This window comes from Myotis lucifugus, unplaced genomic scaffold (assembly GCF_000147115.1).
Source record: "Myotis lucifugus unplaced genomic scaffold, Myoluc2.0 scaffold_1672, whole genome shotgun sequence".
In the NCBI taxonomy this organism is placed as follows: domain Eukaryota; kingdom Metazoa; phylum Chordata; class Mammalia; order Chiroptera; family Vespertilionidae; genus Myotis; species Myotis lucifugus.
Window position 1 is genome coordinate 37335 of NW_005872720.1, and position 13668 is coordinate 51002.

The following is a 13668-nucleotide window of genomic DNA, read 5'->3' on the forward strand; positions in this document are numbered from 1 at the left end:
CTCTATCTCTCTCCCTTCCTCTCTGTAAAAAATCAATAAAATATTTTAAAAAAAAAAATACCGGGTATCCGTTACAGGGTAACTGACAAGAAACCGATCCTATCGCTCTTTCCTCCACACGCTGCTTCCGATGTGGCTAACGCAGTGTGGACTGTCACCAGGCGCCTGGTTAGGAGGCATCACTCTGAGTGGTGCCGACAGATGCTGGCTCCACAGCGTCATTGAGAAGCAAGGGTAAAAGAATCTCAAGTTAAATTTAAAAGGCCGTCCTTCTAAAAAGTGAAAAGCAGAGAGCCTTTTTTTTCTCATTCTATTTCACTGATATAGCCAGGGTGGTTTCTATTAGAAAATAAGAGAGACCCACTCAAGTTCTAATTAGAGGAGTTAAGAGACCCTTACGGGGCCCCTGAAAATGAGTCTCTGACAATAAGCAATTTTCTTCCATAACATCTCTTTGCCCCAGGCCAGCCTGTGGAGCTGCCTTATCATTGTTCTGTCTTATCTGAAAACTAGAGGCCCAGTGCATGAAATTCATGCACGGATAGGGTCCCTAGCGGAATCGAACCCAGGACCCTTGAGTCTGCAGGCTGACTGACACTCTGTCCATTGAGCCAAACCAGCTAGGGCGGACAGGGCTCCTTAAGGCCAAAATTAACATTTTGCTAAGACAGTTATAGGGCTGGGGCATGACTAGCCACCATGACCTGCCTGGTTAGGAATTTATGATCAGATCATCCTGTGAGGTTTCTTTCGGTCAGTGAGCTTGTCAGACCTGTCACGGGGCCCCCTGAGCTTGTCAGATTGGCCACAGAGCCCCTCTTTTGTTCACAAATGTAAATGCTGCCTGGCCCTTTGTACCCAGTCTCACTTTTTTCTGACATTCTTGCTTTTGTTTTGACAGTGCAATGGGAGTTGAGTCCCAACAGCGGCGAGTAAGCAGTTTCAAACTTTAAGTTTTAAAATCTCTTGGATTAATACTTGTAACTTCTCAGAGTCAGAAGATAACTTAGAGTTGCGTTTCCCAAACCCTTCACTGGGGCACCCTGTATTTAAGTTTTCAAAGAAAATACAGAAAATCTATTGGTCTGGTCACGGCAAAAGTTACCCTCTCAAAGCGGTTCATCATTTCAACATTGTTTGTGAAGCTAGGTTTTTGGTGGTTTCTCTGATGAAAAGCAAGTGCTGAGCAGAAGTCTTTGTGGAACAGGAAGTAAGGCTGTGCCCAGTGTTAGTCCAAGTTTTGAGTTGTGCCAAACAGATGCACACATCCCATTAATAATGATTGTGGCCCAGCAGGCGTGGCTCAGTGGTTGAGCCTCAACCTAAGAACCAGGAGGTACCGTTCCATTCCTGGTCAGGGCACATGCCCAGGTTGTAGGCTCCATCCCCAATAGAGGGCGTGCAGGAGAATCAACTTAAATGATTCTCTCTCATCATTGATGTTTCTATCTCTCTCTCCTTCTCTCCACCCCTTTCCCTTCCTCTCTGAAATCAATAAAAATATATTTATAAATAATAATAATCCATACTAATAAAAGGGTAATATGCCAATTAGACCGGGTGACCGAACATCTTCCAGACATCCTTCTGGACTTCCTTCTGGACAGTTAGGGGGCGACCAGGCAGGCAGGCAGGTGAGCGGTTAGGAGCCAGCGGTCCCAGATTGCGAGAGGGATGTCCGACTAAACCTGATTGGAGAGGGTGCAGGCCAGGCTGAGGGACCCCCGCCCCCGTGCACAAATTTCATGCACCGGGCCTCTAGTAATAATGATAAATAATTATTGTTATTTGGGAGTGAAAAAATAATTTTTTTAATTTATGGGTACCGTTTTTTAAAACAACTACTAAGTTGTTAGTACATCAGTGAAAATGAAGTCAGTTGGATCTAACTATTTAATAAATCAGACTCTTGGGTGTTTCTTTGGGCCTAGGAGTTCTGTGCAACAACTGTTGAGACATTAAGGGTCCTGTGATCTGAGAAAGTTTGGGAAACTCTGCCTTAAAGTTCCGCTAGTCCAACTAGTCTAGATGTTTATTTGATGGCATTGAAATATTTAATAAGGCTGGGCCAGTGTGGCTCAGTGGTTGGGCATCAACCCATAAACCAAGAGGTCACCGATTCGATTCTCAGTCAGGGCACATGCCTGAGTTGCGGGCTGGATCCCCAGTAGGGGGTGTGCAATAGGCAGCAGATCGATGATGTTTCTCTCTTATTTTTTAAAAAATATATTTTATTGATTTTTTTACAGAGAGGAAGGAAGAGGGATAGAGAGTCAGAAACATCGATGAGAGAGAAACATTTAATCAGCCATCCCCCACACACCCCACACTGGGGATGTGCCCGCGCGGGAACCGAACCCGGGACCCTTCAGTCCGCAGGCCAACGCTCCATCCACTGAGCCAAACTGGCCAGGGCTGTTTCTCTCTTATTGATGTTTGCATTTCTCCATCTCCCTTCCTCTGTCTCCAAAAATAAAAATAAAAACACATTTTCAAATATTTATTTTTTAAAATATGTTTTTATTTATTTCAGAGAGGAAGGGAGAGGGAGAGAGAGAGAGAGAAATATCAATGATGAGAGAGACTCATTGATCAGCTGCCTCCTGCAGACCCCACACTGGGGATCGAGCCCACAACCCAGGCATGTGGTTTGACCAGGAATCGAACCATGATCTCCTGGTTCACAAGTCAGTGCTCAACCGCTGAGCCATGCCAGCAAGGCCGTATTTTAAAATATTTAATAAGGAATGATATTTTAATTAAACAACTTAAATTATAATAAAGCCAAACATGCTATGGTTTATAACATACGATAAGATCAGTGACTTCTGGATAAGGTCAGTTTTAGTACTTATTTTCTAAAGTCTATTATCATTTTTGTTTCATTTTATAATAACACACATTCTGCAACATGACAACAGCTTGTAATTCTGTGGAGATTACATTGTGACTTGAGTGGTAATGCATTCAAAGCCGGCAGCATATTATGAACATCCTGCTCTATAAGCAGAGAGAATCATTGCAGTGACATCTTGTCTTGCTGAAAAACCTATACTTGTAAACAGCCTGGGCAATTCAGCGTTATCTAGGTCAGTATCTAGGAAGAAAAAGATGGTCTCAAAATGGGTTCATGAAGAAGAATTCCCATTGTCCTAGGTCCATTTTTCTCCAGGACAGAGTGGTGATCCTCATAGCTAAGAGAAACAGCAAGGGGAATGTTTATTTTCAACTAAGATACCGGATCGCATTGCATCAGTTGTGATGAATGGGTTCTCTCTGAGCTGAGCCGGGCATTGGAAGCTGGCACACGGGCTAGGCGAGGGCACCGGTAACATTTGCACAAAGGGAGAGCAGCTGGGGTTTATAATGAATATATATGTCGGGTTTATGATGTGGCAATCACAATAGCATTTCAGTACATAGAGATTGGATAGTGATTCTAGAAGTTGGATAGACTTCAACTTGGAAAGCTGATTCCAAGTATTGGTCAGCACCAAGGAGAGCTCCAGGGTACATTTGTCCTCCATTCACCTGTTTCATCAAGTTGCAGGCTGCTGACTAACACCCATTTCAAGATGTGGCTCAGTGGTTAAGCACTGACCTATGAACCAGAAGGTCACAGTTCAATTGCCAGTCAGAGCACCTGCCCCACCTCTAAATACTATCACACTGGGAATTAGGCTTCAAAATAGGAATTTTGGGAAAACACAAACATTTGGCCCATGGCATATTTTCCATATTGATGGGGTTTGGAATATAAAGGTCTGTGCATCTGTTGAGCTGGTGAATGTGCACTAAGCAGTCCATTCCATGTAAATTTATCTCAGAGGGAAAGAAAAGCATAAGAAAATGTTGAAGGGAAAAGAAAAGAAAAGCCCAAGACTATTTTGGCCAATTATGTCTGTCATCTCCCTTCTGAGTGCATCTTTCCCATCATCTGTGGTATGTTGATAGTTACCAGACTATAGTCTCAGCAAAAAATATCCATTAAGCCAATACCTAAAAATCTGAAATTTATTTTCATCAGTGACATGTTCATATTACCCTGGTATTATAAAAGACTAGAGGCCCGATGCACAGATTCGTGCACCGGTGGGGTCCCTCAGCCTATTGTTTTAATTTATTGATTTCAGAAACCAGCTCTCCGACATCCCCCGAGAGGTCCCAGATTGCGAGATGGCAGTTCTCGGGTGACGAACCCCGGAATCGGGCTCCCTTCTCTCTGGTTCCGGGTGCATCACCCAGGAACTGCAGCTGCGGCCCTAACCAGTTTGGCTCAGCAGATAGAGCATCGGCCTGCGGACTGAAGGGTCCCAGGTTCGATTCCGGTCAAGGACATGTACCTTGGTTGCGGGCACATCCCCAGTAGAGGGCATGCAAGAGGCAGCTGCTTATTCTTTCTAATGTAGCAGAACCTATTTGACAGGTTTATTATGTTAAGTGAGCCAGAGTGGAGCTCCCTGTCTCTTCTTAGTGCCGCAACCTTGACCCCAAAAGAGAAGCTAGAACGCAGTGCTGATTGGAAATATTCAAATGGACATCCCGTGTCATTCATGGCTGGGGTCTCACCCCTGGGCAGTTTTCTAAGACATGAAAGCTGCCTGTAGGCCTGAGAAAAAGAAGTGCCTACGCCCCAGAAATAGACACCTGCTGGATTCCGGGGAGTTTGGGGCTAGACAGTTTTCTCCACATTTAGCTTCCTCGGTTACAAGGTGACAATAATCATATTGCGCTGCTTCCCAGGTAATGGTTGCAGTCATTGAGTAACAGCTTTGACACGAATGCATCGGTGCCAGGGGAAAGGGGTGATGGAGGATCACAATGAAAAGCGCTTTGGCAGGGACAGCACTCGGCCACAGCGTCCAGGTTATTCAGAGGAGATAGACAGCCCCCTCCTGTTGAATAGGAAACAAAGGCTCCTGCTTCTGTTTCCTCGTCTCTCGTTGGTGATGTCAGTCTCTGGGGATTTTAATTGGAGATTCCATGTGGGGTAAGATTCAGAGGAGAGTTCAACTTCCAATCCCAACTGGTTAGTTGAATTACTGTCGCCCTTATCTTCGTGACTGAATTCATTTTCTATATTTTATTAAATTTATGCTGAATAATTATTTCTTGCCTACCTGGTAGGCAAGAAAAGTCTTTGAGCCCGGCCGCTTCAGTGGTTGAGCATTGACCCATTGAACCAGGAGGTCATGGTTCAATTCCTGGTCAAGGCACATGCCCAGGTTAGAAGCTGGATCCCCAGTGTGGGGTGTGCAGGAGGCAGCCAATCAATGTTTCTCTCTCATCAATGTTTCTATCTCTCAATCCCTCTCCCTTCCTCTCTGTCTAAAATCAATTTAAAAAATCAAAGAAGGGCATCTTAAATATGTGTAATGTCTTCCCCTCAAAATTACATTCATTATACAACATAGGAAAGTGCAAAAGAGAAAAGTACACCCCAAATCTAACTACTTTAAAACTATTTCCCTTTTTCTATTCCCACCAATCATTGTCTATAAGTACATACACTTTTATAAGCTGTAAATAGAGTATGTCTAAATGCACCAGGGGACATGATATGATCAAGAGATATGGTAGCCCGGCCAGCGTGGCTCAGTGGTTGAACGTCGACCTATAAACCAGGAGGTCACATGCCTGGGTTGCAGGCTCAATCCCCAGTGTGGGGCGTGCAGGAAGCAGCTAATCCATGATTCTCTCTCATCATTGATGTTTCTCTCTCTCCCTCTCCCTTCCTCTCTGAAATCAATTTTTAAATTTTTCTTAAAAGAGAGATGTGGTAAACAAGATGTATGAGGCTGCTGCTTTAGAGCAAACCTTTTTCTATAAGTAGAAAGACCATACTCTAAAATAATGATTTAAAAAAGTCTAATATAGTAAATACATAAGCCAGAAACAGTCCTTTATTATCATTACCAGTATTAAGTACCGCACATAGCTGTGTGTGCTATACTTTTGTATGACTGGCAGCATGTTGGGCTCATTTACACGGGCATCGCTGCAAACACATGGTTTAGTCTCATGCTGTTCTGTACAGTCACGTGCTGTGCAGGCTTGTAGCCGGAGCAATGGGCTGTACCTACAGCCTAGGTGTGCTGTAGGCTGGACCTCCTAGGCTACGCACTCTATGATGTTCACTAAACAAGAAAACCGCCTCACAAAGCATTTCTCAGGACGTGTCCCCATCGAGTTAAGTGGCACGTGAAGGAAGGAGAAAAACAACACCCCTCATCCATCCTACGGATGAATCCCTGGGTGGATTCATCTCATCAGTAAGGCTCCGCTGGATTGGGCGAACAGACCAGGCCCCGGAATCAAGGGCCTTATTCTGTGACCTTGCCCGTCACTTCCCCCTTGGGGTCCTCCGTTTCCTTCCTTTGGAAATGAGGCTGAACTAGCCCTTCTCCAGGGTCCTCACATTCTCCTCTCTCTTCAATTAGTCGCTTTCCCTCTGCCCAGCATCCTTCCCAAAGGAACTCAGACATCAAGAAGCTACCGGGTCTGGACCCCCCACTGTGGGAGGGCAGGGCCAGGGAGAACCTTTCTGAGCTGTGGGCAGCCTTTGAGCCGAGACTCAATTCTTTACTTCTATTCCCAGGAACAGAAGTCTCACCTTGAGGGCAGAAGCGAAATCACATTAGAGCTCCTGGTGATTAAATTCCCTGTAGCAACTCGGAATATAAATCAGCGACTAACTGGATGCACGTTTAGTTGCTCACAGTTGCAGGTCCTTTTGTCTCCGTCAAGAACATTAAAGACACGCTTGTTCACGTTTTTATAAAATCCTGGAAACAGCAAACCGAACATTTGTAAATGATCAATTGAGCTGTGATTGGGCTAATTGGTATTCATCACTTATTGAGAGAACGCTGCTGATGCCTCCGCTATCGTTGTGCTTGGAAACCCAGGCCACTATTATAAATAGAAATTCCAGGGAGGCAGAGAAAGGACACACAGCAGGACTTGGCCCTCGCTCACAGGGCGCTGTGGCTTATGGGTACTCCACGTTGTGAATAATTCTTCCTGGAATTGAAATATTAAACTGGTCTGTCGTAATCCCAGCTTCCCTGCTCTCTGGCTGTGCATTTGGGAAAGCCCCTTGATCTCTCTTTGTACCTCAGTTTCCTTCCCTGTGAAATGGGTCGTTGCGAGGTTTAAATGGATGCAGGTTGTAGAGCATTTAGAACAGTACCTGGTGCACAGTAAGTGCTACAGATACAACGAATTAGAGCCGCTGCTGTGGTTCTTTCTCCCTACGCAGGGGGATGGCGGCATCTCCTCGACTGTGTCTCCCATCATGTCCAAGGGCAAGGGACAGACAGAGTGGAACCATTGATATAACTTGAGTTTTAAATAAAGTCATTACCCTTTTAATTTATTTGAGTTTTAAATAAAGTCATTACATATATATGTGTGTGTGTGTGTGTGTGTGTGTGTGTGTGTGTATATATATATATATATATATATATATATATATACCCTCTCATTTCAGAGAGGAAGGGAGAGGGAGAGATAGGAACATCAATGACGGGAGAGTCATTGATCAGCTGCCTCCTGCATGCCCCACACTGGGGATCCAGCCTACAACCCGGGCATGTTGCCCTGACTGGGAATCAAACCATGACCTCCTGGCTCATAGGTCAACGCCCAACCACTGAGGCACGCCAGCCGGGCTAAAGTCATTACCCTTAGAACAGCTTCTTGGCGGGGTACTCCAGGAGTTTGAAGTCCTAAGCCTCAGTCAGTTCCATGGGCCGATCGCTAGCACTACACCCGTTTTGTCAAAAAGACAATCAGTATTTTCCTAAGAATAATTCTCTACCAATGAATCATTGGCTGGTAAATTTCCAGCTTTTTCAAGATTATTTTATTCAAACAGTTGGACCAGTCAATCAACTCTCAACTGTGCGATTGAAGTCAGGGCAGTCCATCAGGATTCTCAGTGGGTGTGTGGCTGGCGTGTGGCTGGCTTGTGGCTGGCATGTGACACACCAGGGGAAGGGGCTAATCACTGTTAAGAGTGATTTGGCATGTCCAGCCAATGTGGCTCAATGGTTGAGACTTGATCCATGGACCAAGAGGCCACTGGTTCAATTCCCGGTCAGAAAACAGCCGATTGATGTTTCGATATTTCTCTCTCATTGATGTTTCTATCTCTCCCTCTCCCTTCCTCTCGCTCTAAAAATCAATTTAAAAAAACATTAAAGAGGGACTTGGCTAATCTATCCGCCAATCAATGTAGCTTTTTGTTTCTTTGAAAGTCTAGACGTGGAAACCCTTAAAAATTCCCAAATCCATGTTATTTTTCCCACTATCAGCATTTTAAGAAGACTTCCTCACACACCTGCCCTAAATTCTTTTGCTGTGGCTGAAAAACCTGCCAAACAAAAACCAGCTTCTTTTTCTCCATCTTTAGTCAACACCAGCCTGAACCAAATACGAATAATTAGAAACGGGCCTCAGTCATTCTCAGGTTGAGAGAAAGCTACTCAGAGGCACTATAATTCTCAAAGCTGGTATCTAGTTGGTAATTTAAACATCAAATTGGAAAAAAAAAAAAACATTTGAAGTGATAAATCTCCTGTAATTCCAATGGCCAGGTGCCTCCATTTTTTACTCCTAAGTGGGCTCCCCAGTGGGAGCAGCTGGCCTCGAAGGTCTGGACACTGCGTTCCGCAGGCTGAGCAATGGCAAGGAGGTCCCAGGAAGGTCACTGTTCCTTCCACGGGGCCTCCCTTCACGTGGACGCTTGTCATGAAGGCTTTGCATGTCCAGATTTGAGACTTCAGCAGAAGTTATAGGAAGCTGCCATAACCACCCAGCCGCGTGGCTCAGTGGTTGAACATCATCCCATGAACCAGGAAGTCACAGTTTGATTCCCTGTCAAAGCACATGCCCCCAGTAGGGGGCGTGCAGGAGGCAGTTGATGAATGATTCTCATCATGGAAGTTTCTATCTCTCCCTCCCTCTCCCTTCCTCTCTGAAATCAATAAAAATATATAGTTTTTAAAAGTCAACCTTTATATTGCTGCATAATTTCAGGATTCATACCAAAAATTAGTGTAAAGGGAACAAGTCTGAGGAGACCATGTGAAAAGCGTAGTGAGTGTGGGAAAATTATCTGTAAGAGCCCAAATGCAAAAGGAATCTAAAGTCCTCCTGAAATTTTAAGTGTGTTTATGACACTTCACTTCCATAGACCATCGTGCCTATATCTACAGACTCCTGTATAAAAGTGCAAGAAAAAAAGCTCTCTACTGCTTCATTCTGGTGCATTGTTCTTTCTCTGAAACGAACACTGTCAGACGCACATGGCCTTGATGCTTCTTGGTTGTTGTTTTTTTCCTCAGATGAAAGAACTTGGTGTCATCTTCTACAACTGCAGCTGCCTGGTCCTGGATTTGCAAAGGATCTTCGCTTTATATAGTTCATTGAAATTCAAGAGCAGAGTGCCCCAGACCTGGTCTAAGAGGCTCTATGGAGTCTATGACAATGAGAAGAAATTGCAGCTTCAGTTGAACGAAACCAAATCTCAAGCCTTTGTGTCGGTGAGTTGTTGGGTCTTTCTCCTCATCCAGGCCTTCCCGCCCCCCAACCCCCCGGCCCTTTGTCAAGTTGGGATGCTCGAGGGTGGCCTTATGTTGGGCAGCAATGAATTCAACAAGTCGGTTTCCATTCCAGTCCTTGAAGAGTTCAAATCCGTCCACTCTTATGTTCTGTCATATGCTGTCCCTAATGAGGATGACAAGGATAAATGCTAATAATCATTTCTCATTCCAGATACTTTGTGTTATCTGATTGGACCCTTAAATCATCCCTTAAGGTAGACCTAGGATTGTGACTGTGTTACAAATGAGGTTATATTGGCCCGGCCAGCGTGGCTCAGTGGTTGAGCATCAGCCTATGAACCAGGAGGTCAGGGCTTGATTCCCGGTCAGGGCACAAGCCCAGGTTGCGGGCTCGATCCAGTAGGGGGGTATGCGGGAGGCAGCCGACCAATGATTCTCTCTCATCATTGATGTTTCTATTTCTTTCTCCCTCTCCCTTCCTCTCTGAAATTAATAAAAAAAATATATTTTTTAATAAATGAGGATATTGAAGCTTATCTGCTGTAACACAAGTGCCAGGAGAGCCACCAGCACCCAGGTCTTCTATACCAGAGCCTGTCTTCGATGCCCTGCATCAGTGATGTTCAGACTTGTTTGTAGCAATAGAACCCTCTGATGAAACAAATCTCAGAAAGCCCCAGTGTGTGAAACAGACAAACGCAAAGCTGTTGTACTTGATCGAGGCTGGAGGGCAAGGCCACCACCCCACACACCTTCACCCAACTCCCCTGCCACCCCCCACCCCTCGCCATCCCACTGTCCCCACAGTGTTACTGGCGACGGGCAATGTAAGTATCTGGGCCTTCAGCCTGTCCTCAAACTCTAAAGTACTTAGGAATCAGCTAGGAAGCCTGTTTTTTAAAAAATACGTTTTTGTTGAATTGAGAGAGAGAAGTAGGGAAGGGGGGAGAGAGAGAGAATGTTTTTAATTGATTATTTTAGAGAAAAAGAGAGAGGAAACATTGATTGGTTGCCTACCATATATTGTCCCAACTGAGGATTGAACCCACAACCTGGGTATGTGCCCTGACCAGGAATCGAACCTGCAGCCTTTTGGTGTATAGAACGACACTCCAAACCACCGAGCCACCTGGCCAGGGCAAAACACCATACACTTTTAAGATGGAAAGCACTTTTGAACAACGAGAGAAAAATACCTCTAGTATAACTTGCCTCTCTCTCATTTTGCTTAAGTCTCTTAGAATATCTTTTTTCCCCTGTCTCTCCTGATGAACTTGGGCATCTTAATAACTCTCTCTGTGTCTCCACTAGAATTATTGATGACCCTTTCTCAACAACCAGTACTCCTCTTCCTGATGGATGAACGATTAGAGGGGGAAACCCAGCTTTTTAGAGGGTCTTAAACGTGTCTATAGCCATGTCTCCGTTCAGATGAAATGGCTTCTGGGATAAATTGCTTGTTATCGGTAGGTGGTGTTACATGGCAAAGCCTGAGGAATTGAACAGCTATGTGTGACAGGGAGGTACACCAGGGTCACATAAGTTTAGAGCTGGAGCATTCATGTGTATTGAAAGCAAGAATTCCCTCCCAGCCCGGCCAGCGTGGCTCAGTGGTTGAGCACCAACCTATGAACCAGGAGGTCACGGTTAGATTCCCGGTCAGGGCACATGCCTGGGTTATGGGCTCGATCCCCAGTGTGGGATGTGCAGGAAACAGGCAGTCAATGGTTTTCTTTTTCTCCCACTCCCTTCCTCTCTGAAATCAATAAAAATACATATATTTTTAAGTTCCCTCCCAAAACAGACTTAAAGGACAGACTTGAGACCAATCTCGCCACACTTTGATGTCTACAGGGCTCAACTTTGATAGGATGGAAAATATATTTGTCTTATCTCCTAAAGAACTGGAAAGTAGGTTTGCAAAAAAAAAGATAAATCCCCAGTTGACAAAAGTTGATGCTCTAGCCCTAGCTGGTTTGGCTCAGTGGACACAACATCAGCCTGCAGACTGAAGGGTCCCAGGTTCGATTCCAGCCGAGGGCACATTCCTGGATTGTGGGCTTGATCCCCAGTAGGGGACGTGCAGGAGGTAGCCAATCAATGATTCTCTCTCATCATCGATGTTTCTGTCGTCTCCCTTTCCCTTCCTCTCTGAAATCAATAAAAATTTCTTTTTAAAAAAAAACTTAATGCTCTAAAAGTTTGGTTTTTGTGTCTTCACAGAATTCCCCCAAACTCTTTTGCCCTAAAAACAGAAGCTTTGACATCGACGCCATCTACAGCGTGATAGACGACGCCAAGCAGTACGTGTACATCGCCGTCATGGACTACCTGCCCATCTCCAGCACAAGCACCAAAAGGTCAGTGAGTGCATGACCTCGACTGAGAACCTGGTCTCCGGGACCAGGCACCGAGCTGAGGACCACTGGGGAAGCCGGCCTGCACACTGGGATGCTCTCAGGTCATGTTAGGTCACTCATCATTCAGATCAGCTGGGCGAGCACGGCCGGCCAGCGTGGCTCAGTGGTTGATCATCAACCTGTGAACCAGAAGGTCATGTCACGGTTCGATTCCTGGTCTGGGGCACATGCCTGGGTTACAGGCTCCATCCCTAGTAGGAGGCGTGCAGGAGGCAGCCAAGCAATGATTCTCCCTCATCACTGATGTTTCTCTCTCTCCCTCTCCCTTCTTCTCTGAAATCAATAAAAATATATTGCCCTAACCCCGTGGTCGGCAAACTGTGGCTCGCAAGCCACATGCGGCTCTTTGGCCCCTTGAGTGTGGCTCTTCCACAAAATACCGACTTCTGCGCATGGGCCACAAAGTTTCAATCGCACGTGGTATTTTGTGGAAGAGCCACACTCAAGGGGCCAAAGAGCTATATGTGGCTCGAGAGCCGCAGTTTGCCAGCCACTGCCCTAACCGGTTTGGCTCAATGGATAGAGCGTCGGCCTGCGGACTGAAGGGTCCCAGGTTCGATTCCGGTCAAGGGCATGTACCTTGGTTGCAGGCATACCCCCAGTAAGGGGTGTGCAGGAGGCAGCTGATCGATGTTTCTAACTCTATCCCATTCCCTTCCTCTCTGTGAAAAATCAATAAAAATATATTTTAAAAATAAATAAAAATAAAAATATATTAAAAATAAAAAAAGTTGACTCTTGGAGCATAGGTAGAGTTGGAGGTGCAGTGAGGGTGGCATGTGTCCGGGGGTCCATGCCCTCTGCCCTCACAGCCTGAGGCCTGGTGCTGGGAGACCTGGTTGTAGGCAGGGGCAGGTCCCCATAAAGCATCCTCTCTCGGTGCCCTAACCCAGGAGGCTTGCATTTTATTTTTCAACGCATCCTACAAAGTCACACATATATCACAGAACAAAGTAATGGTCACATTAACATCCGTGTTCTTGGAAGCCTAGTAAATCTATTTCCCAAAACTAACTTGCTTCCTTGATTTTCATCCACATCGATATTATTTCCACAGGACGTACTGGCCAGACTTGGACGGGAAAATAAGAGAAGCGTTAGTTTTGCGAAGCGTTAAAGTTCGACTCCTGATCAGCTTCTGGAAGGAAACGGATCCCCTGACATTTAACTTTATTTCGTCTCTTAAAGCTATCTGCACTGAAATAGCCAACTGCAGCTTGAAAGTTGTAAGTATTCTGTTGACTTCGCTCTTAAAGAAAAAGTTTCTTCCCTTTGCATATCCGTCTGTGAAAGCTGTAAGCACACACATTCCCACAAACTCCTAATGAGAACAGGAATACCAATCCAAGAGAGAGAAAAACACTTAAAAGGTAGGGCAGGGCCCCACTGGTGTGGCTCAGTGGTTGAGCATCGACCTATGACCAGGAGGTCATGGTTCGATTCCCGGTCAGGGCACATGCCCGGGTTGCGGGCTCCATCCCAATCGGGGGCATGCAGGAGGCAGCCGAGCAAGGATTCTCTCTCATCATTGATGTTTCTCTCTCTCTCTCTCCCTCTCCCTTCCTCTCTGAAATCAATAAAAATACATTTAAAAAGACAGAAAACACAAGGAGAGAGAGATTGGAGGACTACATGGGAGGCATTTGTGGATTAGGAGGTGAACGTGCCTTTAGACTTCA

General features: G+C 45.4%; 1 protein-coding gene across 1 annotated transcript in view; it reads left to right on the forward strand.

The window, feature by feature from the left end:
- LOC102432084 (inactive phospholipase D5-like) overlaps positions 1-13215 on the forward strand; it is a gene marked incomplete at its 3' end in the record, with an annotated part of 43323 nt that extends 30108 nt beyond the window's left edge. The window contains exons 2-4 of the mRNA XM_014450040.2: positions 9351-9548; positions 11793-11929; positions 13047-13215. Of these exons, the coding sequence (XP_014305526.2) occupies positions 9351-9548; positions 11793-11929; positions 13047-13215 (504 nt within the window). The remainder of the gene's footprint in view (positions 1-9350; positions 9549-11792; positions 11930-13046) is intronic.
- Positions 13216-13668: the final 453 nt, after the last annotated feature.